General features: G+C 41.2%; 1 protein-coding gene across 2 annotated transcripts in view; it reads right to left on the bottom strand.

The window, feature by feature from the left end:
* LOC125246578 overlaps positions 1-14,804 on the bottom strand; it is a 72,437-nt gene extending 57,633 nt beyond the window's left edge. For both annotated transcript variants that reach the window (XM_048157540.1, XM_048157541.1), the window contains exons 1-3: positions 14,570-14,804; positions 2,391-2,546; positions 2,221-2,295 (exon numbers count right to left, since the gene is read on the bottom strand). In XM_048157540.1, coding sequence (XP_048013497.1) covers positions 2,221-2,295; positions 2,391-2,546; positions 14,570-14,603 — 265 coding nt within the window. In that variant the 5' untranslated portion in view covers positions 14,604-14,804. The remainder of the gene's footprint in view (positions 1-2,220; positions 2,296-2,390; positions 2,547-14,569) is intronic.
* Positions 14,805-23,548: the final 8,744 nt, after the last annotated feature.

The raw sequence follows: 23,548 nt of genomic DNA, 5'->3' as shown, positions 1-23,548 counted from the left end.
ATACTCAGTTGTTTCTGTCCTTGGTTGTGGTTTGTTACATTTATGTTACGTTCACTTTTGTACCTCTGGCTTTCTGTTTTTTGTGGACTGTTTACGTGGAGTTTGACCCTTGCCTGTTTTGTGGATATACGACTTTGGATTACCGTACAATAAATGCTGCACTTGGATTTGTACATCTCGTCTGTGTGTCCGTGACAGATGTCCTCTGGAATTCCAAAGTATCTGAAGACGTTTAAAAGGATTTCAGCAGTCTACATAGCAGTAGGCAATCCCTTGAGGGGAACAAGATGACAAGATTTGTAAAAATGATCCACAATGACCAGATTGCAAGTGTTACCTTGGGATGGAGAAAGATCAGTGAGAAAATCCACCCAGGGGCGATATATGGGTATAGGCAGAGGAAGGAACTTGCCAGATGATTTTAAAAGATATAATAAAAAGCAGAAAATTGTTGAACTTGGAAAATCTCTGTGGTCTATTAAGTTTTTATAATGTGACATACAAAAACACATGCTGTGGGCTTGAGTGTAGTGTATACCACATCCTGTAAAGATGACAAATGTTGCATTATGTGTGTAGGTGAACATGGGCTCTGGGGGATAGAAGCATTGTTGTGTGTAACTGACAAAAATGAAGACAGTTAGGAAATAAATGTCTAGCAAGGTAGAAATGTGATAAAAATGTATAATTAAAACGTGTATTGCTTAAGCTATTGACGCAAATAGGAAATGCATTGACGCAAGTAAAAAAGGTGATAGACAAGTAACATAGCAATTGACGCATACAGGTAATATGTTAACGCAAGTAGAAACCACATGTGCGTAAATGGAGAGATAAAGTGCATCAAAAGAGAATATAAATACAGGGGCCTTTATAGCTCTCTGAGTAGTTGTGTAGTTTTGATGAAGAAAGAAAGAGAATACAAGCAAGCAGTAAGCAGAAGCCGGCGCCAGACCACAACTCCTCAGAAGATCAAAGAAGACACCTGATTTTCTTAGAGAGAACATATACTGAAAAATGTAAAATGTAATTATGTATCTGGCCCATGGAACTTCCAGCTTAGCTGGCACAGAGTGGTCTATTTAGCTTTGCCTTTGCAAGAAATAATAGAATGAGAATGAGGACTGGTATAAGAAGCTGACTGTCTGAAAAAGATACATTTTTATAAAGATATCCCGACGGACTTTACAAAGTCAGTCAAGGTTGCCAACCTCTCGCAACAGAGTGAGCCGTGGGAGTGCATTAGCAGGCATAGCTGTCCTCTGAGGGCGAAGAGCCAGCTGTGGTGCCCTGAATGGAAGGCTAACCCACCCCACCCAGGTAGGCTTGGTTGATATCTGAACCGTATGCCTAGGAGGTACGGTAGTGATCAGAAGTAGACCCTGAGATAATATATTCTAAGAAGATAATATTTATACACCTACCTGACTCCTCCTGAATCTATTAAGGTAAACCAATTACAGAAGTTTAGTAATATGATCGCGCGTAAGAAAGAGAGAGTGCTTCTGGTGTGTATCATTCATCACGATTCGCCTCTCCCGCCTTCACTAATCGATAATGAATGATTGAAAGCATGCAGTTCGTGGGGTTGTAATCATTCATTTTAAGTATTTCCACACCCCTGAGGCTGACATTGTTTTTGCTGCTGCCGTCGGTGTCTCTGTGCACGGAAAATTGTCAGTTACGTCACGTATCGGTTTTTGATATCGGGGTTATTTTTACAAGTACGAGTACGAGTACGAGTACAAGTACATGAGCTTGGTATCGGGCCCGATACCAATACTGGTATCGGTGCATCCATAGTAATAATGTAGTGTTGAGTTAATATTTCAGATGTAAAAGTTGGACATTTTCACTTAAAGCCCGGAACACACCAAGCCGTTTGGCCATCTGGCAGTTTTTGTCCGACTAAGTTTTCTCAGTGTGTTCCACACCGTCAGCTGAAGTTGGTCCTCATCGGAGCTCGTCGGTCAGTCAGGCAATCTGATCATTCTGATTGGCTGTTCAGCTACTGCCACTAGTTTGTCAGCGTCAGCTTGGTGTGTTCCAGGCTCAAGACAGATGATCAGTTAATTAATTAACTCATGCAGCAGTATAACTGAAAATCTATCAATTAAATAACATTCGCATAAATATTATTTACAACATTTTTCTACATATTGTTGTTGTGAATCAGTTGTGATAATAACAAAAAAAGAATAGAATTTAGCACATACTTACACATGAACTTTGTCTCACATACATAACTCCAATGGAATACAGTCACCATTATTAAGGGCCCAGAAAGTAAAAACGCTATATGGATTATGAATATCAAGTTATTATTAATTACCATTAATTAATTTAATGCAATTTATTCAAATTTAACTGTCTAGTAGAAAGTTACTTACCATTTCTTGAAATTCCAAAAGCATAACACAAGAGCATAAATTGCATTGAAGGTACAACATAATAGCATACATCAGCTGTAGCTATTAATTTAGCATGAATCTGTTCACACAACCAGCCACTTTCAGATGTATTTTGATCTCTGATAGCAGTCAACCCTATATGACAAAAGTTCAAATTAAATCAACACAAAACAAATGGACAAGAAAATATATACCGAATGCATTGTTATTTGATGATTTGGCTGGGGGGGACTGACTGAAAGACTATAGATACAGAAAGACAGTTCGCTCTTATTAGTAATGAATGGGAGAAACTGCAACAAGAAATATGGTGGAATATGTCCCACCTTCTAAGTAAAAGAGCCAATCGCTGATTGATAAAGTCACTGCAGCTGCTGTTAGAGGCTCCAGTTCCCATAGAAACCTGAGACTTGCGCATAAGACTGCACATGCATATTGGCTTGTCAAGGCTTTTAATGCTATTTTAACATATGAAACAACATCATGTCAGATTTTGTTGCTGATTTGAAATATGTCATTTAATTGGGAGTTTGTCAAGCAGTTTTTGAGATTTCAGGAATCCCCCCTTTCAAATAGATAGGACTTGGTCTTGGATGCTCGAAATAGCTGCCGGTGGCATTGCAAATATGGCTGCCGAGTGAACAGACTTTCCTGGAAAGGGCCTTTGACTGAATGTAAAACTGCTTCTACTGAGAATGTACATGATGTAATTTAGATAAATAATGTAGGTCTATACACAACCCGAATTCCGTAAATGTTGTGACGTTTTTTTACATTTGAATAAAATGAAAACTAATAGTTTTTATAACTAATAGTTAATTTCAAATCACATGAGCAAATATTTTATTCACAATAGAACATAGATAACATAACAAATGTTTAAACTGAGAAATTTTACAATTTTATTGACAAAAGTAGCTAATTTGAAATTTTATGCTGATAGAGGTCTCAAAATAGTTGGGACGGGGGCATGTTTACCATGGTGTATCATCATCTCTTATTTTCAAAACAGTTTGAAGATGTCTGGGCATCGAGGTTATGAGTTTCTGGAGTTTTGGTGTTGGAATTTGGTCATATTCTTGCCTGATATAGGTTTCCAGCTGCTGAAGACTTTATGGTCTTTTGGTCTTTTGTTTAATGCACCAAATGTTCTCTATAGGTGAAAGATCTGGACTGCGGGCCGGCCAATTCATCACCCGGACTCTTCTCCGACAAAGCCATGCTGTTGTAATAGCTGCAGTATGTGGTTTTGCATTGTTCTGCTGAAATACACAAGGCCTTCCCTGAAATAGACATCGTCTGGAGGGGAGCATATGTTGCTCTAAAACCTTTATATACCTCTTAGCATTCATAGTGCTTTCCAAAACATGCAAGCTGCCCATACCGTATGCACTTATGCACCCCCATACCATCAGAGATGCTGGCTTTTAAACTGAACGCTGATAACAGTTTAGTCATGAGGCGTTAAACATCGGCGATAATCGCACGTGATATTCGTCCCGGTGTGTCCAGGCCTTAAGACATCCCTTTTATAGCTAATCATGTTACAGACCTGATATCAAATAATTTAATTAGTTGCTAGATGTTCTCCTAGATGAATCTTTTCAAAATTTCTTGCTTTTTCAGCCATCTGTTCAGCCATGCCAACTTTTTTGAGACCCGTAGCAAGCATCAAATTTGAAATGAGCTCATTTAGTTGAAAAAAGTGTACAATTTCTCAGTTTAAACATTTATGTTATCTATGTTCTATTGTGAATACAATATTGGCTCAAGTGATTTGAAAGTCTTTTAGTTTTCATTTTATTCAAATTCAAATATACCAACTTTTCCCAGAATTTGGGTTGTAAAAATGCAGTTTTTGAAATTCTTAATTATGTCCTTCCTCAATAAATGATTAAAGAAAAACTGATAAATGTTTGGTATTTATGACACTATTAAACTTGTCTGTGTGAAAAAAGAAATGAATTTAGGCTTAAATACTGTGAATTGTCTTGTCGGTAACACATTAGAATAATGTTCCGCCAGTATTTAATAACTACAGAGAAACAAATGAGAAATGCAATATTAACATTCTAGTAACCCTATTAACTAACAAGAAACTAATTGTAAAGTAAAAATCATGGTAACCCACTGGTTGTAACAGTGTTAGCTGTTACCCTTGTCTGTTTTATCATACTCACCACTAGGGGGTATTTAAACGGGTAGCAGCATAGAAGAAGTCAGTTTCAGAAGTCACTCTCTAGAGTAGATACTTATTTTGAATAACTAATTACTTAACAACCTCTAAAGAAGTATGTTTTATATACAGATAGTAATCAACCAGAAAGCCTATTATCGCCGAGTTAACTGCAAAAAAAAAAAGTCTCAGGTTATGCATGTAACCATGGTTCCCTGAGAGGGGAACGAGACGCTGCGGTGCCATGGTAACGCTTTGGGGAATCCCCTTCAGTGTAAGCAGTATGAAACGTCATCCCGTGATGTATGCCGGCGGAATGTGGAAACTTTAAAAGAGCTGTCAAACACAGCTGTTTCAGCAACTGATCTGAAGCAAGCGGTTGACAGGCATGCAGGAAGTATGGCAAGGGGACGCAGCATCTCGTTCCCCTCTCAGGGAACCATGGTTACATGCGTAACCTGAGACATTCCCTTTCGAGGGAACTCGCGCTGTGTTACCATGGCAACGCTTTGGGGAACAAATACCCGCGTTGCCATACTGACAAAATGCCTGTCCTGATATGAAGCAAAAATGGCACAAACTAGGACATAAGCAATTGGGAAATGGGCGTGACCGGTAGATCCAAACTATAGAATCTAATAAAGGTGTGTGGGGAAAACCCCGACCATAATGCACAGGAAGATGCCATACTTCGAGTAGAATGGGCCTTAAGAGGCAGAGGTGAAGGCAACCTGCGCACCTCATATGCCTTGGATATGGCCTCTACAATCCACCTGCTGATGGTAGGTTTAGTAGTCGGGCAACCCTTCTTTGTGGGCCCGAAGCATACTAATAACTGATCTGATTTTCTCCAGTTAGAAGTCTTCCTGACATAGCACTGGAGGGCTCTGACTGGACAGAGCAGTTGCAGCCTCTTGCGTTCAGCCAACGTTGAAGGAGGATGAAAGGCCTGGAGGACTGTGGACCTCGCCGCATTGGTGGGTACCTTAGGTACATACCCCGGTCTAGGGTGCAGAAAGGCTTTGACTCTGCCAGGGGCAAACTCCAAGCAAGATGGAGCCACAGAGAGAGCTTGTAAGTCCCCAACTCTTAACAGAGTCCCCAACGTAATAGCCAACAAAAACACCAACTTAAGTGTGACAAATTTGTCAGATGCTGTGTCCAAAGGCTCAAAGGGTGCCAAAGATAACTCTTCTAAAACAACAGTCAGGTCCCTAGAGGGAATTCTGACTTGAGCCGTAGGCCTCATCCTTAAAGCTCCACGGAGGAAACGAGTTATCAGATGGTGTCTCCCTAGGCGTGTACCATCTAAAGGTGTGTGGAAGGCAGATATAGCCACCACATACACCTTCAGAGTAGATGGTGTAAGACCAGCCGAAAAGCAGTCCTGGAGGAATTCCAGCACTGAAGCCACCAGGCAGTTAACTGGGTCGAGTTGACTCCTCCTACACCATAGAGAAAATACTCTCCACTTGAGTGTATACAGTTTCCTCGTGGAGGGAGCTCTAGAGTTAAGTATGGTCTCTACTACCTCAGCAGAGAGACCCTCATTTATGAGCTGGTCCCCCTCAGGTGCCAGACCCAGAGTTTCCACATCTCCGGCTGGGGTGAAATATTGAGCCCTCGGCCTGAGTCAGGAGATCCCTCCTGAGCGGAATCTCCCACGGGAGACCGTCGAGGAGAGCTATTATGTCCGAGAACCACACTCGGGCTGGCCAGCGTGGGGCTACCAAGAGCAATCTGACCCCATCCTGCCGAACTCTCTCTAGAACTCCCGGCAGCAGAGCGATCGGGGAAAATGCATACAGCCGCAGCCTCGGCCTCGGCCACGGCTGTACCATAGCAAGGGAGTTTGTGAAGAGATCCACTTGTGCCTGTCCAAACTTTCTCCAAATGAGCTGCGCGGTCTCGGGTGCAGTCTCCACTCCCCGGGCCTCAGCACCTGCCTCGACAGGACGTCTGCCCCCACATTCAGATGTCCCGGGATATACATTGCCCTCAGAGAGAGCAATTTTTCCTGAGACCAAAGGAGGATCTGATGCACCAGCTTGCACAAGGGGCACGACCTCAGACCCCCCTGATGATTTATATAGGCAACCATTGCCGTATTGTCTGTTCTGACTACAACATGGCTGCCTCTGAGGTCTGGGAGAAAATGCCGCAAGGCTAGCCAAACAGCAAACATCTCCTGGCAATTTATGTGCCATGAAAGATGCTTTTCGCTCCACAGACCTTGGGTAGAGCGGCCTTCCATGACCGCTCCCCACCCTGTGTTGGATGCGTCTGTCAAAATGATCTTGCAATGACAGGACGGGGAAAACCCTCTGGTCCTGAGCCACCAATGTAGGGGTCTCATGTACAGCAGGCCAAAAGGTATCACGTTGGATGCTGCTGCCATGAGCCCTAACAGTCTCTGAAACTGTTTTACAGTGATGAGTTGGCCTAGCTTGATTCCGGACACCATTGCCAGAACCGACTTGATACGTGCAGGAGACAACTGTGCCCGCATCGTAACCAAGTCCCATATTACTCCTAGATACCCCGCCTTCTGGACGAGAGTTAGCATGCTCTTCTTCGCATTCAGCCTCAGCCCCAGGCATTTCATATGGTCGAGCACAACATCTTGATGTTGCGCCGCCAATTCTTGAGACTGAGCTAACACCAGCCAGTCGTCTATATCAGGGGTCTCCAATCCTGCTCCTGGAGGGCCACTGTCCTGCAGAGTTTAGCTCCAACCCTAATTAAACACACCTGAACCAGCTAATCAAGGTCTTACTATAGGCAAGAAAACTCCAAGCAGGTGTGTTAAGGCAAGTTGGAGCTAAACTCTGCAGGACAGTGGCCCTCCAGGAGCAGGATTGGAGACCCCTGCTCTATATAGTTTAGCACTTGAATTCCCTGAAGTCTGAGGGGTGCTAGAGCAGTATCCATGCACTTCGTGAATGTGCGAGGAGAAAGAGCTAGGCCAAACGGAAGGACCCAATATTGGTACTCTACGCCCCCGAAAGTGAACCTCAGGAACTTCCTGTGTTCCGGAAGGATGGAAATGTGGAAATACGCATCCTTTAAGTCTATCGTGACAAACCAGTCCTCAGACCTGATTTGACTCACGATGAGAGGCAACGTCAGCATCTTGAACTGAAATCTCCTCAGAGAGCGGTTGAGCTGACGCAGATCTATAATAGGATGTAATCCTCCATCTTTCTTCTGAACTATAAAATACCGGCTGTAGAACCCGGTATATCTCTCTGGGGGGAATGATATCTATGGCCCCCTTTGCCAGTAGAGACTGAACCTCCTCCATCACTTGTGTCAGCACGGGGTTCACTACTGTGTTCAAAACTCGGTTGAACCTGGGAGGGCGAGACCCAAACTGAAGTCTGTAGCCCTTGCGAATGGTGCGAGTGACCCAGCTTGACACATTGGCTAAATTTTCCCATGCTGGAAGGAAATTCACTAAGGGTACCAGCCTCTTGGGGCTGGCCCCAGCCATACTCGATGGAGCAAGTTGGGTGCCCTGAAGCGCATCTGTGGCAGGCTTCAACCGTTTTAAATTTTCTACAGGCCTCTCTATTGAGATCGAACCCCCCAGCGTCACAAGATTGTGCAAACACTGAGTTATGGGTTCATTAGAAATTGTTGTGCCCGAAGCGCCGAGGGCGGCGGGGTTAACAAATCGATTTCCTTAGGGGTCCATGGGGGAGCAGCTGTAATTAGCTCCCGCCCTGGAGGGGGCGCCTTCAGAGGCCTGACAAAATCGTCAGGACCTCTTTCCTGAAGCCCGTCTAGAGAGAATGATATTCCTCAGATCCGTCTTCTGCGCCTTAGGTTTTGCAGGGGGCGCTCGAGAGGCAACACTCTCCTTCTGTGCCTGCCGGTATGAGGAGCTCGGCGTATATGGGCGGGGTTGCTCTTTGGCTGCAGCCCCCTGGGATTTGGATTTTAGCGGGATGAACCTCTGAAATGCTGCTGCTTGTTTTTTCGACTCCTGAAATCTCTTGACGACCGTAGAAATGCCGTCGCCGAAGAGACCAGATGGCGACAGGGGGGCATCAATGCCTGAGAGGTTCAACCAGAGGTGCCTCTCCTTTGCCACTGAAGCTGCCATGGAGCGGCCGATGGCACGAGCCGTCTCCTTTGTGGCACAGATAAATCAGTGGCCCGACGGAGCTCTTTAATATCGTCGGGCCGCACCTCCTCCGCCTCATCCATTTCCCTCAGCAGGTCGGCCTGATAAGCTTGTAAAAGTGCCATTGTGTGTAAACAGGCACTGGCCTGACCTGCTGCCATATACGCCTTGCCCACCAATGATGATGTAGCTCGGCATGGTTTGGTGGGCAGTGTCGCACGTCCTGATATTGCTGAGTTAAATGCGTTCCTGGGTCAACATATTTTGTTGATCCTGGAACAACATTCTAGCCTGAAAATTTAGTCTTAACCCTATTCCTACCCCTAAACCTAACCCTACCCATAAGATATCCCAAAAATCAGAGGGAAATGATAGATGAATAACACTGATGTAGAAGCACCAATTCATTATTTTAAGCCTAAACTTGACATAATCTGTAAACTTGTCCCTCAAATCTGATTGGCTGATTTGAATGTTCCAGGATCAACAAAAATGTTGACCAAGGAACATGTTGAACTCAGCAATATCAGGTTATGCGGGCTTTGAGGAACGACACAGCGTCAGGTGACAAATAAGCCGCCAGGGTTTCCTCAACCCTGGGCATCATCCCATAACCGTTCTGTTTGAGCCCCACCAGAGATGAATAATGATGGATGGTGGGGCTCGAAAGCCTCAATGAATATGGCTTATTCCAGGATCTCGCCACCTCAGTGTGGAGATCCTGGAAGAACGGCAAACCCCAACGTGGAGGTTGTTGTGCTGACTGGAGGAAGCGTTCATCAAGCTTGCTTTTACTACGCTCTAAAAATCCTTTCTTTGTATTGGTCATAAGTAATATTCTAAGTTTCTGAGATACTGAATTTGGGATTTTCCTTAGTTGTCAGTTATAATCATCAAAATTAAAAGAAATAAACATTTGAAATATATCAGTCTGTGTGTAATGAATGAATATAATATACAAGTTTCACTGTTTGAATGGAATTAGTGAAATAAATCAACTTTTTTATGATATTCTAATTATATGACCAGCACCTGTATATATATCAAAACTCCTGAAAATACAGTCCAGGCATCAGAAAAAATATCAGTCTTGATATTTTAGATGAGGGATATGTTACAGACTGAACATATTTTGTAGACTTTCTGTGAATTACAATGCACAAACCAGTATCTGTCAAATGGAGAAGAGTTGATTCTTCACAGAACAATTTTTCACATTCGTATTTTAGAGGAAAAATCTGTTATGAATGTTATTGACTATGGAAACGCGTTAAAAAAAAAAAAAAATTAACAGAGACCTCTAGTAGGTATTTAATATGGCTGCCCCGTTCATTTAAGCCATTAATCGCACATTTACAGCCTATTACATTAATTAATATAAACCACAATGAGCCCTTAAAATATAGAGGCGTAGGCTAAGCAAACATAAAGCTTGCTACAAAGCACCTTCAAAAGTATCCTAATGATTATAAATGTGTTGGAATTTCTTTTTAATTTCAATTCAATTGGAGTGTTCAATCCATTTGTTTCAATTAGTTTTTGTAGACTTTTATAATGTTTGAGCAATGTTATGATTGTCAATCGTGCATTATCTAAAAATGAACTGTTGAGGAACGAGTTCATGCCAACTTTGTTACAGCTGGTTTTTGTAATTGCTCTGGGTGACACGCAGCGCCATATAGGCCTATACGGTATTATTATATAGCCTACAATATAATATGAAGTTTTTCTACCCTGAAACATTTAATTTCAAGAGAGACATGGTGCGCAAAAATAAACTTGCTTAAAGAGATCCAGCGCGTCCGGTGGGAGAGACAAAGTTTTTCTTAATTTATGTTGCATTGTATTTTCATTTTGCACTGTTTTAATTCTACACAGAAACACTGCAATTTCTTTGGCAATACAAATTTAAAATGTTGCAATAATAAGATTCTGTATTCCTCATTTTGCATCGCACAGGGAATAAATGCTAAACTCTAAAATAATTTTAAATAAATAAAACTGTCCCAATACTTTATTTAAACTTTGAAATGTGTGATTTTCACCTTCCAAAAATGTTTTTTTAAGGCAGTTATTTATATCTTTGCTTTTTTCAGTAGGAAATATCAGTTTACATTTCCAAACATTCCTTTTGCCATTAATTGTAATAATCCAGTGAGATTTAATCCAACAGACTCCATTGACTTTGTTTTGCGTGAGACTGCCTAATTGTCATTTCTGACTTACAACAAAAAACAGAACATTGCCTTAGAGCTGCTGTGTGACAAAGTGTACAGTAAACAAGCTAAACAAGCCTTTGAGTTGTTCTGTTTTTTGTTATAAGTCAGAAATGACAAGGAGGCAGCCTCACGCAACACAAAGTCAGTGGAGACGGTTGGATTGTTTTCCCTCCTGGTGGGCGTGGTTTTCTGATTATGACACGTGTCGCTCTGTCTCTATGGTGCTAATGTGACGTCACATTAGCCACAGGCCCCGCCCACGACCGCTGACTGACAGTTCTGAATTACCATTGTTTCCACCCTCAGCGAGCTGTCCGCCATTTTCTCCGTGCTCCAGCAGCTGGTAAGTAATTGAGATGTTTTCTTGTTATATGTAAGAGTGAACATAAAAGTCTTCATTTAATGACATCTGAGCCGCTGAACGCAGTGGATTAGTTATATTTTTGAAGGGAATGCGCCACAGATCTAATATACACATATGATTTCTATAACATTGCCTGCTATTTACGTTCAGACATTACTGACTGTGTTTATGTGAACTGTGTGTTTTTGACAGAACTTTGTGTGTATTTGACAGTTTAAACAAAACAAAAAATGTGAAAAAAGTTGCTCATGAGACTTGACGTCTGACAGCCGTCTGTGTGCTTGTGCTTCAGATAAGTGCGCGCAGAAAACAATCCATTAGAAGTAGAGACCGAACGATATATCAATTTACTGATATTTTCCCCAATATTTAAACATTTTACCATAATCGTATATCAGTAACAGTAAATAAATATCACTTCTATATATTGGTTATCAGGCACAAATTATCGGTATCAGTTCTAAAAAAATCAATATCGGTTGATCACTAATTAGAAGTTTAAACTGATAGCTGTAAAACTTGTAGAAATAATCAACTTTAATGATGAAAGAAGAACAATGCTATCCGTGAGAGCGTTCGTGAAACAGATGATAATCAAAACCAAGCAGATGTCTTGTTAATATTTGACAGAGAATCCTGAAATGTGATCATAGAGAGGGGGCGGGGCACAGCAGCTCATTTGCATTTAAGGCACATGCATGAAAACAGCCTGTTCATGATTGTAGTCAGAAATGGGTATTTACAACATGGATTTATAAATGATCTGTGAGGTATTTTAAGCTGAAACTTCACAGACACATTCTGGGGACACCTGAGACTTATCCCTCGTTTCCACTGAGCGGTACGGTTCAGTACAGCACAATTCGGTTTGGAACGGTACACCCTGATCAGGCTTGCGTTTCCACCACCAACAGTACCCTTACATGATAGGCGTGGTGTAGCCGGACAGAAGTAATCAACATTATTCTCACGCGAAGAAGAAAATGACACAGTAAACAACAATGGAGGACATACAGGAGATCTTGTGCTTGCTTCTCGGCATGAGGCTGTCTGTCACAAGAAGACAAGCTTTGCTTGCTGCACACCACAACATTCGGCATTTCAGAATACCAAGTACGCAAATTTCAGATATCCATGCAGCAGCACCTACCAGCAAGCAGAGAAACGGAGGAGAAATCTTGCGTAATTTAAAAACTATTTTATTGTGTCATGAAATGTAGTTTTAAAAGTTTTTCAGGCGAGAATGTAGTTGTTTAAAGCTGAAATCTGTGGTTTATTTATAAAGATAGCGCCTATTTGAAAATTTGATCTGATATTGTCGGAGTTGTGAGATCCAAGCGATCACCGGGCGCTCAGTGCTAATGTACCCAGCCGAGAGCAGCTGTACCTCAGCTAGTCCCTCTGACATTTGCCAGTCTCTGTAGTGGTTAAAAACGAGACATCATTCATCTTGTGTATAACAGGCAATCTTTGGTCTCATGAATTTATAATTTGTTCCCGGGCAAATCATTTTGGCTGAGGGCAAAGTGAAGTTTCATAGCTTTATATTTTTATTCAACTTTTCTGTTGTACTTAGTGCGCTGTACGTTTGACTGAATTGTTTGCTTGTCTTTATTTTTTTATTGTATACCTTCTCATACTTTATACTTATAGTTTTATATTTTTATACTTTATTATTGATAATTAAAACTGACTTTTAACAAAAAGAGAGGGTTGTTTTGTGTTATTTCATTATATTATAGGCTACATATAGTGAGGATAATCATGAGTACATATGCACATATTGCCTGAACCACACAAAAGAGGTTGTATTTTATATTTTGTTTTGTTATATAGCCTACATGAAGTGAAGATAATCAATGTATGCATTGCCTGGACCACATTTGCGTGGCGTCTCTTGTGTTGTCATTCCCCTTGTAGCACGCGAAAGTGACGATTCTCTGCCAACCAAACAACATTCTGCAGTGTGTAGCTCCACCCTTTTGGTACGGTACTATTGTGCTTGGCACCCCAATGAAAGGGTCCCAAAAAAATGGTATGGTATGGTTCAGAATTAGGGTACCAAACCAAACCAAACCAAACCAAACCGTACCACTCAGTGGAAACGAGCCATTAAATTACATCTTGTAAAAATGGGCATAATAGGTGTCCTTTAAATAATCCTTTGACTATGTTCTGGCCTGCTATCTAGTGGTGAAAATTTTGTTTTTGGCCTGATGCTAAACTTACTTGTTGACCCCTAATTTAATTAATAGAAGTTAATTGATAAATAAAATCTATTTAGGACATTATTTTTGAAAGCTTCCTGACTTTGCACCATTTTTAGACAAGTGCCTAAAACTTTCATAGTACTGTAGCTTTGGAGGTTGTTTTCTTCAAGCATTCTTCAAGCATGTGCTTCTTCAAGCACAGTTTTTCTGGATTTAGTCTGTCTCAGTTATTTCTGCTTCTTCATGAAATCACAGACAGACTCAATGATGGTGAGATCAGATCTCCGTGTGGAGCACCAGCTGTTGTCGGACTGCTTGTGCATAAAAAAAATCTCACTGGATTATTACAATTCAATGTAAAAGGAATGTTTGGAAATGTAAAACTGATATTTTCTACTGACACACTACAGCAAAATATATAAATAACTGGCTTAAAACCATTTTTGGGGGGTGAAAATACTGACACGCCTGAGACTTTTACACATTAGTGTATAAAAATAATAACAATATATAAAAATAGCAATAATTTATGTTGTAACGTGCCATTATTTATTAAACCAAAAGCTTGGCCATAATAATTTTTTACCTATTTCTAAGCATCAAGAACAGTAAACATAAATGCTCTAGGGACACTCTGGGGTGGGGGGTACTTCGGGGTCTTTTTTTCGAGTATAGGCTTGTGTGACGTAAACAAGGGCGGAATTCCTTCCACTTCTGGAAGGGTGCGCGCACACACGTTTATGAACAAGGCCCAGTTCTATGCTGGATTTACAGATCTTTTGAAACTGAAAGATGGAGCGATAATGATCCCGGTCATGAGTCGGAACCACATCAAATGTCTGTTTTGTCGAAGCAGCACTGCACAGACTGATCTACCGTTTTGTCTGTCCTTTTTGTTTTGTTTGATCTCTGACCCACCTCTAAATCTTTTTTGATAACACACTTAGAGAAATCGGTTTTAAGATTGTTGTCTGCAAACCAAATAAGTGATACCATGTTTATTTTGTAGCACCTAAAGGAATGTTACAGGTACAAGTTTGCACATAAACCAGATTCTTACCTTTAATTAAGATGCAGAAGCACAACAGAAGCATTACTGCAAAGATGACTGTTATGGCGATTCTGTCATCTACTGTGTAATTCAGAGTTATTCCCCAAATACGTATAAAGATAACTACAATGTGAAAGTGACATCACAACAAAAATGACCAAATATTAACAAGGTAAATTCACAGCCTTCTGGAATTTAACTACAGCTCAATAATAGGAAAATGGGAGTAAATTAAGCTTGCACGATTACACAACATAAACAGCCACAGACTCAGAATATCACATATTAACAAAAGAAACGTAACCCTAATTCCCTGAATGAAAGAAAGGAGAGTAAACCGACAAATTGGGAATCTAACTAGAGAGACTAATCTACTTCGAGTGTAACCAGTGCACATCAGCATGCAACTTTTGCATCTGACTTCCACGCCCTGCAGCGTGGGTATAAATAGGCAGCAGGTGCAATGCATAATCAGGTTTTTGCTAAGGAATCAAGCCGGTGACCCGGCTGCTCAGTGGTGGTACAGCAACTGTGGCGACAGGACGTGACGTCTCCGTTCCCTCCTTCAGGGATTACATACATAACCGAGACATTCCCTTTCAGTCAGTTACGCTCGATGTCACGTCAGGTGAACCGATGAATTGGGAATCCCTACCAAAGTGCCTCTAATGCTGCCCCTTCCAGTGCCCAACGTTAGCCTCCTGATCTCTCCTTGCTTTTTTGGTGAGAAGAACACCACTTGACGAACAGGTTCCACTTCAAGGCATAAGCGTGTCTCATAGACTGTGCTCGTGACTAAGTGATGGTATCCGCTACCTCCTAAGGTAGGTCATCTAGAACCTCCACGTCCCATCCAGAGACCAGACATGGAGTTTCCAGGGGTCTGGATGCAGGTGCCATAGGGTGCCCCGTCTCTGAGAAAGCAGGTCCTTCCTCAGAGAAATGCACCAAGGAGGGGTTGTTGTGAGGTGCATCAGTTGGACATCCAGCTGGGCCAGTAAGGTGCTACTAACAAGACATCCACATCCTCCCTGACTTTGCACAGTATCTGTGCAAGTAGGTTTACTGGGGAAAAATATTAGCACATTGAGACATCTTGCAATGAGAGCGTAGACCGCCTTGCCAGTTGATGTACGCAATGGTCGCATTGCGGTCCGTATGGACCAGTAAATGTTTTCCCTGTAGCAGATTTTTTAGGCGGCCCTAGTGTTGTCACGATACCAAAATTTTGACTTCGATACGATACCCAACTTAAATATCACGATACCAATACTTAAACGATAATATGGCAAAAACCTAAAACAGCAGGAAAAGTAAATAAATAACATATGAGAGAACTTCTTTCTTCACCAGTGTGCAGGCTGATAATTCTGGATTTGAGCTTCATTGCCATAAAGTTACAGAGTTAAATTTAATTTAAAAAAAATTATTTTCATGCTCAATAAAATTGTAAATTATTTGCTGTTATGCTATTTTCCTGTTTGTTTTATACATGTAGGTGTTTTTGACAGTAAGATTATTGTAAAAATTAGATTACTGTAAATAATTAGAGGAATGTTATTAAAGCATACATTTGTTTAAAATAACTGTTTATACCCTTCACATATTTATGTATTTTTAAATTAATTTTATTTTTGCAACCAGATATCACTTATTAAACTTAGACTCAATAATACACCTCAGGTCTGCTTGCACGAGTAATATATATAAATAACACTCATTTAATTTTTGAGAGCATAAACATTATGCTGCTATCACATTCACTAACCTGTCGCTCTTTAAATTCTTTGTACAAATCGGGATGTTTGTCGGCAAGATGCTTTGCCAAGTTGGATGTGTTGGCTCCCTTAGCTTGCGTTTATTCCTGAGAGGAATAAACATGCACTCAATGTGCCTTAGAAGCAGCACGCTGCATGCACACTTAAAAAGCAGTTTTTAAAAGCAGGGTATCGCGATACCTTTCTAGTACCGGTATATCGTGCAACACTAGGTGGCCCAGTGCATGATGTACTGCTAGCAACTCGAGGCAGTTGATGTGCCAATGCAGTTGTGGCCCCCGTCAAAATCCCTGAAACTGCAAGCCCGTTGTACGTGTCACCCCAGCTGGTAGTGGAAGCATCCGTGGAGACAAAAGCATGCCTGGACACCTGTTCTAGGGGCACTCCTTCACACAGAAATTAAGGGTCTGACCATGGGCTGAAGGTTTGGCGACAGACCTGAGTGATTGTCACCCGGTGCATGCTGCACTGCCACACCCATCTCAGGACTCGGCCTGTGTTGAAGCAGCCTCATATGAAGCAAACCGAGCAGCGTTACTGTGGCTGCCATATCCCCCAGGAGCATCTGAAATAATTTCAGTGGGGCTTGCCTTTGAACAAATTCAAGCAGTTCAACACTGACCAAAAACTTTCCTCTGTGAGGCATGCTGTTAGGTTGACCAAGTCCAGCTCCATACCTGCCCAGGGAAGAGATTGCCCTGACCCGAAGATCCAACTGGCTGAAGTGACACCATGTCCCTGTGTTCACACAACTGCTCTCATGACTGGGCTAGTTTAAGCCAGTCGTTGAGGTAGTTGAGAATATGACCTCCACGTTTTCTCAAGGAAACAAGGGCCGCCTCTGTGACTTTCATGAAGACACAGGGTGAGAGACAGCCCGAAGGTGACTTGACACATACTGTTGTACTCATGTTGATTTGACTGCTTTTACTATTCTCATTTGTAAGTCGCTTTGTAGAAAAGCGTCTGCTAAATGTAAATAATATTATGTTATATTTTATTTCAAAATTAACCTCACCTAATGAGATGGGTGGGTACAATGCTTGCAGCAAGTCATTCTTGGTTTAATCTCAGAGATCATCCTCCATTTTCAGTCACAATCTGTATTTATTTTTAATGTATGTGAGTGCCAAGAAAGTCTTTAAAAAGTAGATAGTGCCAAATGGCAACAGTACATCCATAGTGACCTTGGATAGCTGTGGGTATTCCCTCTTGACTGAAATCCAAAACTCACCCAGCGTCTTGGAATTAAACTCTGTCTTTAAGGTTCGGTTGCTTGACAGTTCAAACAATGCGTCCTCCATATCAGATGATTTGCCCTCGTTACAGTGAATGGTTATCTTATCCAGTCATATTGTTCTGGAGCTGTTTCCTCTGGGAAATAAGTGTTCCAGGAGGGCTTGAAGGTAGGTAGTGATAGACTTCTTCACTATGTTAACACTGAGTTAATTCTATGAGTTCGTCCAGTTCAGAAAACATATCAATCCTACCCATTTCAAATCGCTCAGTCCAGCGCTCAGGTTTTCTCATGAATACATGGATTTTATCATTCAGTGACATGATGCTTGTGTTTTCACCTTGCAGTGGCATTCAGTCCATTCAGTTTTTCAAATATGCAAGACAAATACGCTAGCCTTGTTAACCAGTCAGGATCAGTGGAGTGGTCAGCGAGCTGGGACCCATGCTTCATCAGAAATAAGCACACTTTATCCCGCAGCTCAAACAGGTGGCTGAGCACATTTCCTTGCAAAAGCCACCTGACTTCTGTAGGAAACAGAAAGCACTCATGCTCCGATCCCAGTTTGTTACAGAGAGTGGCAAACAACCTGATATTGAGTGGATGTGCTTTTATGTAGTTGACCCTTTTTATCGATGTCTCAAGAACACGTTTAAGTTCTGGGTTAAGTGTTTTGCTCGCTAGAGCTTCTCTATGTACAATACAATATGTGAAATTTATGTGAGGCACCACTTGTAAGACTCATGCTTTAAGACCTTTTTCCCCAGCATCACCCCAGCATCACTCCAGCATCATCTGTACACACACACCGGTGCGCTCGCCCCGGTGCACATATTGTTGTCAAGTTTTGTGAAATTGTGAAAATGTCCTCACCTGTGCATGTTCCCTCAAGCGGGGTGCAAAACAACGTCCTTGTTAAGTTTCACCTCAAAACTGTATCTCATGAATACAAGCAGCAGGGGAGAGTTTGAAACATCTGCGGATTCATCTAACTGTAAAGCATATTTCCCTTTCTTCACTCTGTCAACCAGCTGACACTTTATGTCATGGGCCATGATAGAGATGCGCCAGGCAATAGTCCCGTTAGAAAGAGGCACTGCTTCTAGTCACGGGCCAGTTTATCCCCATGCATAGCCTGACTTATAGCTATAGCAGTGGATTTGATAAGAGTTTCCCCGATCGTGTGGGGCTTTTTTGCCTGTGCAAATAACCCTTTCGAGCGTGAGTTTAAAATATTCTAACTGTCCCCCCAGAGTGAGTTATTTAAGGCGAATGTTATTTTATAACGTTTGACCTTATTGTCTCCATTGCGACGCGTAGTGTGTGTCACGTACGCTGAATGCAGCAACAATAACACTGTATGACAGATGGATCGCTATTATGTTTTTCCTTTTTTATTTACAATATTCACAAACTTGAGGATCCAATATTTCAGCAGTGGAAGGAGAAGGGAATAACAGCATTATTCTGTGTAATTGCAGATGGTGAAATTAGAAGCTTCCAGGATTTAAAGGAAAACTTTGGACTAAGAAATAAGGACTTATTTAGATATTTCCAGTTAAGGGATTACTACGAGAATTTGAGTAAATGTTATTCATTCCCTTACTAAAATGACGATTGATGCCTATGACAATGTACTACCCAGAATAATTTCTTCTCTGTATGAGGTGTTGATGAGTTACAGTCCCTCCTCCACATTATATATAAAATTTAAATGGGATAAAGAATTAAAAACTGAAATACCAGAAACAGATTGGTATGAGATGTGGTTAATACACCAAACTACTACCAGTTCACAAATATGGAGAGAGTTTTGCTGGAAGTGCCCTATCCTCTTCTGCATAACACATAAGATTAAAAGCAAGCAAGTCTCCAGGCAGCAGATGTGCTGGAGACAGTGTGGACAGTTAGAAGCGGATCATACACACATCTTTTGGAGTTGTGAGAAAATTCAGTCTTTTTGATGTGCAGGTAGTTATGTCTGAAGTTTTAGGATATAAAATACCTAGAACCTCTTTGTTTTTACTTATGGGAAATATTAAAGGCATAGTAGCTAAAAGTGATAGATACATATGTAAGATTCTTCTTGCGGCTTGTAAAAAAAAAAACATAACTAGGAATAGGCTTAAAGATGCTACTTTGAATTGTAAACAATGGTTTGGAATTATTGAAGAAATCCGGGTTATGGAAGAACTTACATATATTTTAAAGATGGAAAAAAAGTGCTTTCAAGTTTGACTGGGAAAAGTGGTTGAAATATAAAGAATGTAAAGACATCCTCAGCTAAGTAAACAGTAATTGTTATAGGAATAATTAACCTCACCTGTTTGGCTTTGTTTTTTATTTATATTTATGTTTTTTGTTTTGTTTTTTTTTTGGGGGGGGGGGCGTGTATGTATGTATGTATGTATGTATATGTATGTATGTGTGTATATATATATATGTGTGTGTGTGTGTGTGTGTGTGTGTGTATGTATTTATATGTATATGGGCGTGCATGTATATAATCATTTATATCTAGGAATAAGCACTGATACGCATGTATAAATATACAGCTGTGAAACATACATTTGCTGTTCATATATGTATATTTTCTTTCCTCCCTCTCTGTTAATATTTCTTTTTGTTTTTTCATTGTTATCCTTGTAATTAAAATAAATAAATAAAAAATATTCACAAACTTGCTTACCATGTCATCAACTATCTGATATTCCGATCCTCAAATATGTGTAAGTGACTGTGTTTTGTCATTTAAAAATCTTTATAAACAACACCCATTATGTGTGTTGTTGTGGACATTTTAATTTTTCATGTGATTTTTACCTGTATTCTTATGAAATATAATGCTTATGGAACTTGGTATGATGTTTGCTTAAGGGGTGATGTTTAACGGTGATGTTAGAAATAGAAAGAGCAAGATATTGTATGGGAACATGCAAGCTGTATGTTAATGACATGTCTCTGCTAAAAATGTGTGGAAAGTTACAGCCGCTAAGAGATGTTCCTAATATGGTAAAAGGACAGAGGCTTCAGCTTTGGAGGTTAGAGATATAAAAGTGAGGGGAAGCTTTCGTTCTTTGTCTTACACTCTGCAGCTACTTGTGTTTCTGTTGACTGTTTGACCTTTCTTGCAAGAAATAAAACTTTTGAAAGACAGTTGGACGTGTTTGTCTCTTATGCAGTGAGTCGAGTCGAATTTCTGCCACAACAGTGTCTGATATGAATAAATGTCAGCAAATTATATTTGAATTCACTGTTATTGCTGCTTCCACTGATGTCTGACATCAGTGTGTATTTTATAAACTCTAAATGTATTGTTTTATGCGTATTTAAATGTATGGAACCTTAAAAAAAACACTGTGGCTAAAAACATTGTATAGCTGTGATATATGATGAGAGCTGCGCGGGCCCGTTTCACAGCCAAAGTGCGAAAGCACAGTTTGAATCCAGCAGTTATGTGACGTCGCTGAACGTTCAAAATCCCATATGTGGGACTGTACGCCCAGGGGCACAGAAATAAAAATCCCATATGTGGGACCGTACCGCTCAAAGGGTTAAATATGCTACCTCATATGATTCCTGTTGAGCTTTGGCAGGGATTGTTGTCTTTATTTAAGACTTCCTTTTGGCCTTGAAACTCTCGCTCCTTTCCTTTGAAAAAATCCACTGGTTTAGCAGCAAGAGAGGGGTACTTGGTTTTCAAGTGCCATAGCATTTTTACAGGCTTTAGGCTTTCATGTGCAAGAACCTCAGTACACACTACACATTGGGGAAGTTGTACTTCGTTGACAATGACGCATATGACTCTATACTGGATAAATTCTTCTCTATACTTTCGAGACCCGGAGATTTTTTTTAAAATTTCTGGAAATCATCACACCACCCACCCCTCGCTGTCTGGGGGGGTCGTGACCCCCACTTTGGGAACCACTGCTCTAGAGCAGGGGTTGCCAAACTTTTTCATTCCAGGACCCACCTAAACAAGTACAATCAATCTCAAGACCCACCATAGTATTTTTAAATGGAAATATGGGGAAAAACGCATCCTCATTTACAGAGCAGTTTTTATTGATTCAGACTCTGACTCTTTGTGTGTGTGTGGCTGCGAGGTCGCACTTGTAGGCTGCATATGTCATCAAGGATGTTTTATTTAAGAAAAATAACTGTAATAAAATTGACTGTTATACCATGTGAGATGTAAAATACTGTAATTTCTTTTTTACTTTGTAACTGAACAGTTACTTTTCTTAAATAAGACTGTCCTGATGACCAGGGTGCGAACCATGGGGGAGCTAGGTGGAGCTCCTCTCCCCTTAATAAGACATGGGCTCCCCTGAAAACGTGATTTGGTCTCAAAAAATATTGACAATGTGTTATTTTGATGTGCAATTTCAGTTTTGTATAATGTGATCATCGTGGATTATTATGTGTAAAATTGCAAAGATATTCATCCATGCATGACGGCGATTTAAACCTAATTCGCTTCAATAAAGATAACTATACATGCTATTCTTGTCATGACCATGTGGGGGTGCTGCAGTGCAAATTCCACTCATGTTTAATACATGTTAAATCGAACAGCAAAGGAAGCTGACCCCAGGCCTGTGTTAAGGTAAGACATGTTATTCGCAATTATGTGTTGTGGCTGGGTTGTTAGGTCTGCGTGTGTAATGGTTCATCACTCGACATGGGATCCATTTTGCAAGCTTTATTAAGAGATCTCGTGATCGTACAGGCAGGGGTCAGAACCAGCAAACACAGCAATGTAGAACAGACAGAATCGTGGTCAGGGGCAGACAAGAGGTCGAGGCAACAGGCAAGATACACAGTCCAGAGAACAGGCAGAGGGTCGGTAGGCAGGCAGCAACGGGTCAATAAACGATAAGCAGACAGAAACAGCAACAGGTAATCCAACAGGGTACAAACGCTCAGAAATGACAGCCGGGGCAATGATCAAGACTTCGCGTCAGACCAGTGTCTGGGAGCCGCTTAAATAGCGGTCTAAACGAGCTGCAGCTGGCAAGCAATCAGAGTCCAAGGCACGGGGTTATGGGAAATGTAGTGAGGATCAGTATACGTGGCTGAGTGGATGCGTGAGTGTCAGTATTCTGGGGATGGGGCCCTCTGCTGGCCAGTAGAGGGACTCACGGGGTTCGTCTCCATGACAGCGTGACTCTCGATGTAGGCTATTAGACCTTATTTAACGGAGGAATTTTGGTATTCTTCTGTAGCCTGACGAGTAACTTTAACCATTGTTCTTGTGAACTCAAAGATAGCCTGATGCTTTGTTTTATAGACTATTTGTGGGTGGCTGTTTGTTGTTTCACCAATCAGTTTGTGTCGATAATGTATAATATGGCAAATCCTGTAATCCTGTATAGTGATTTATTTAGTGCTTGCATAAAGCAAGTAGTGTACACAGTCGTAGCTGTTATGTATCTTTGTAACTCATTGAAATCCCTCTTTTGAGGCAAGCGCAAGCGCACGAAACCCAACCCCCCTATAAAAAACAAACAAACAAGTAGGCTCCCCCAAAGTCCACGGTATAGTACGAACACTGCCGATGGCGCATGGAGACATCAAATGCAACACAGAGGACGCAGCCTCATGTTTTCATTTAAATGATTCCTTTGAAAAACAGAATCGTCTCTAAAGAGTTGTTCGCTCATTATCGTACTGGTTTTGATTTACCGTAACGTAAATTTAGCTGCAGCCAAATGACTTTGTGCGACCCACCTTTTCTCACAGTGCGACCCACAAGTGGGTCCGGACACACAGTTTGAAACCCCTGCTCTAGAGGAAGCTGCTCTTTTACTGAGAATTTGGTTATCGCTGGCTGTGATGCCAGTGACGGAACAGAATTTGGGAATCCTCCGGGGTAGGAGCAGCCCCGCCCATCTCCGTTTTGCCTGTCTTAGGGTTGATGTTTCACTGACTGCTTTAACACTCTGAGGTCTGAAGGTATCGCCGGCG

The sequence above is a fragment of the Megalobrama amblycephala genome, linkage group LG15, assembly GCF_018812025.1.
Source record: "Megalobrama amblycephala isolate DHTTF-2021 linkage group LG15, ASM1881202v1, whole genome shotgun sequence".
Taxonomy (NCBI): domain Eukaryota; kingdom Metazoa; phylum Chordata; class Actinopteri; order Cypriniformes; family Xenocyprididae; genus Megalobrama; species Megalobrama amblycephala.
The sequence above is the reverse complement of the archived record's forward strand: the minus strand, read 5'-3'. Positions and strand labels throughout refer to the sequence as shown.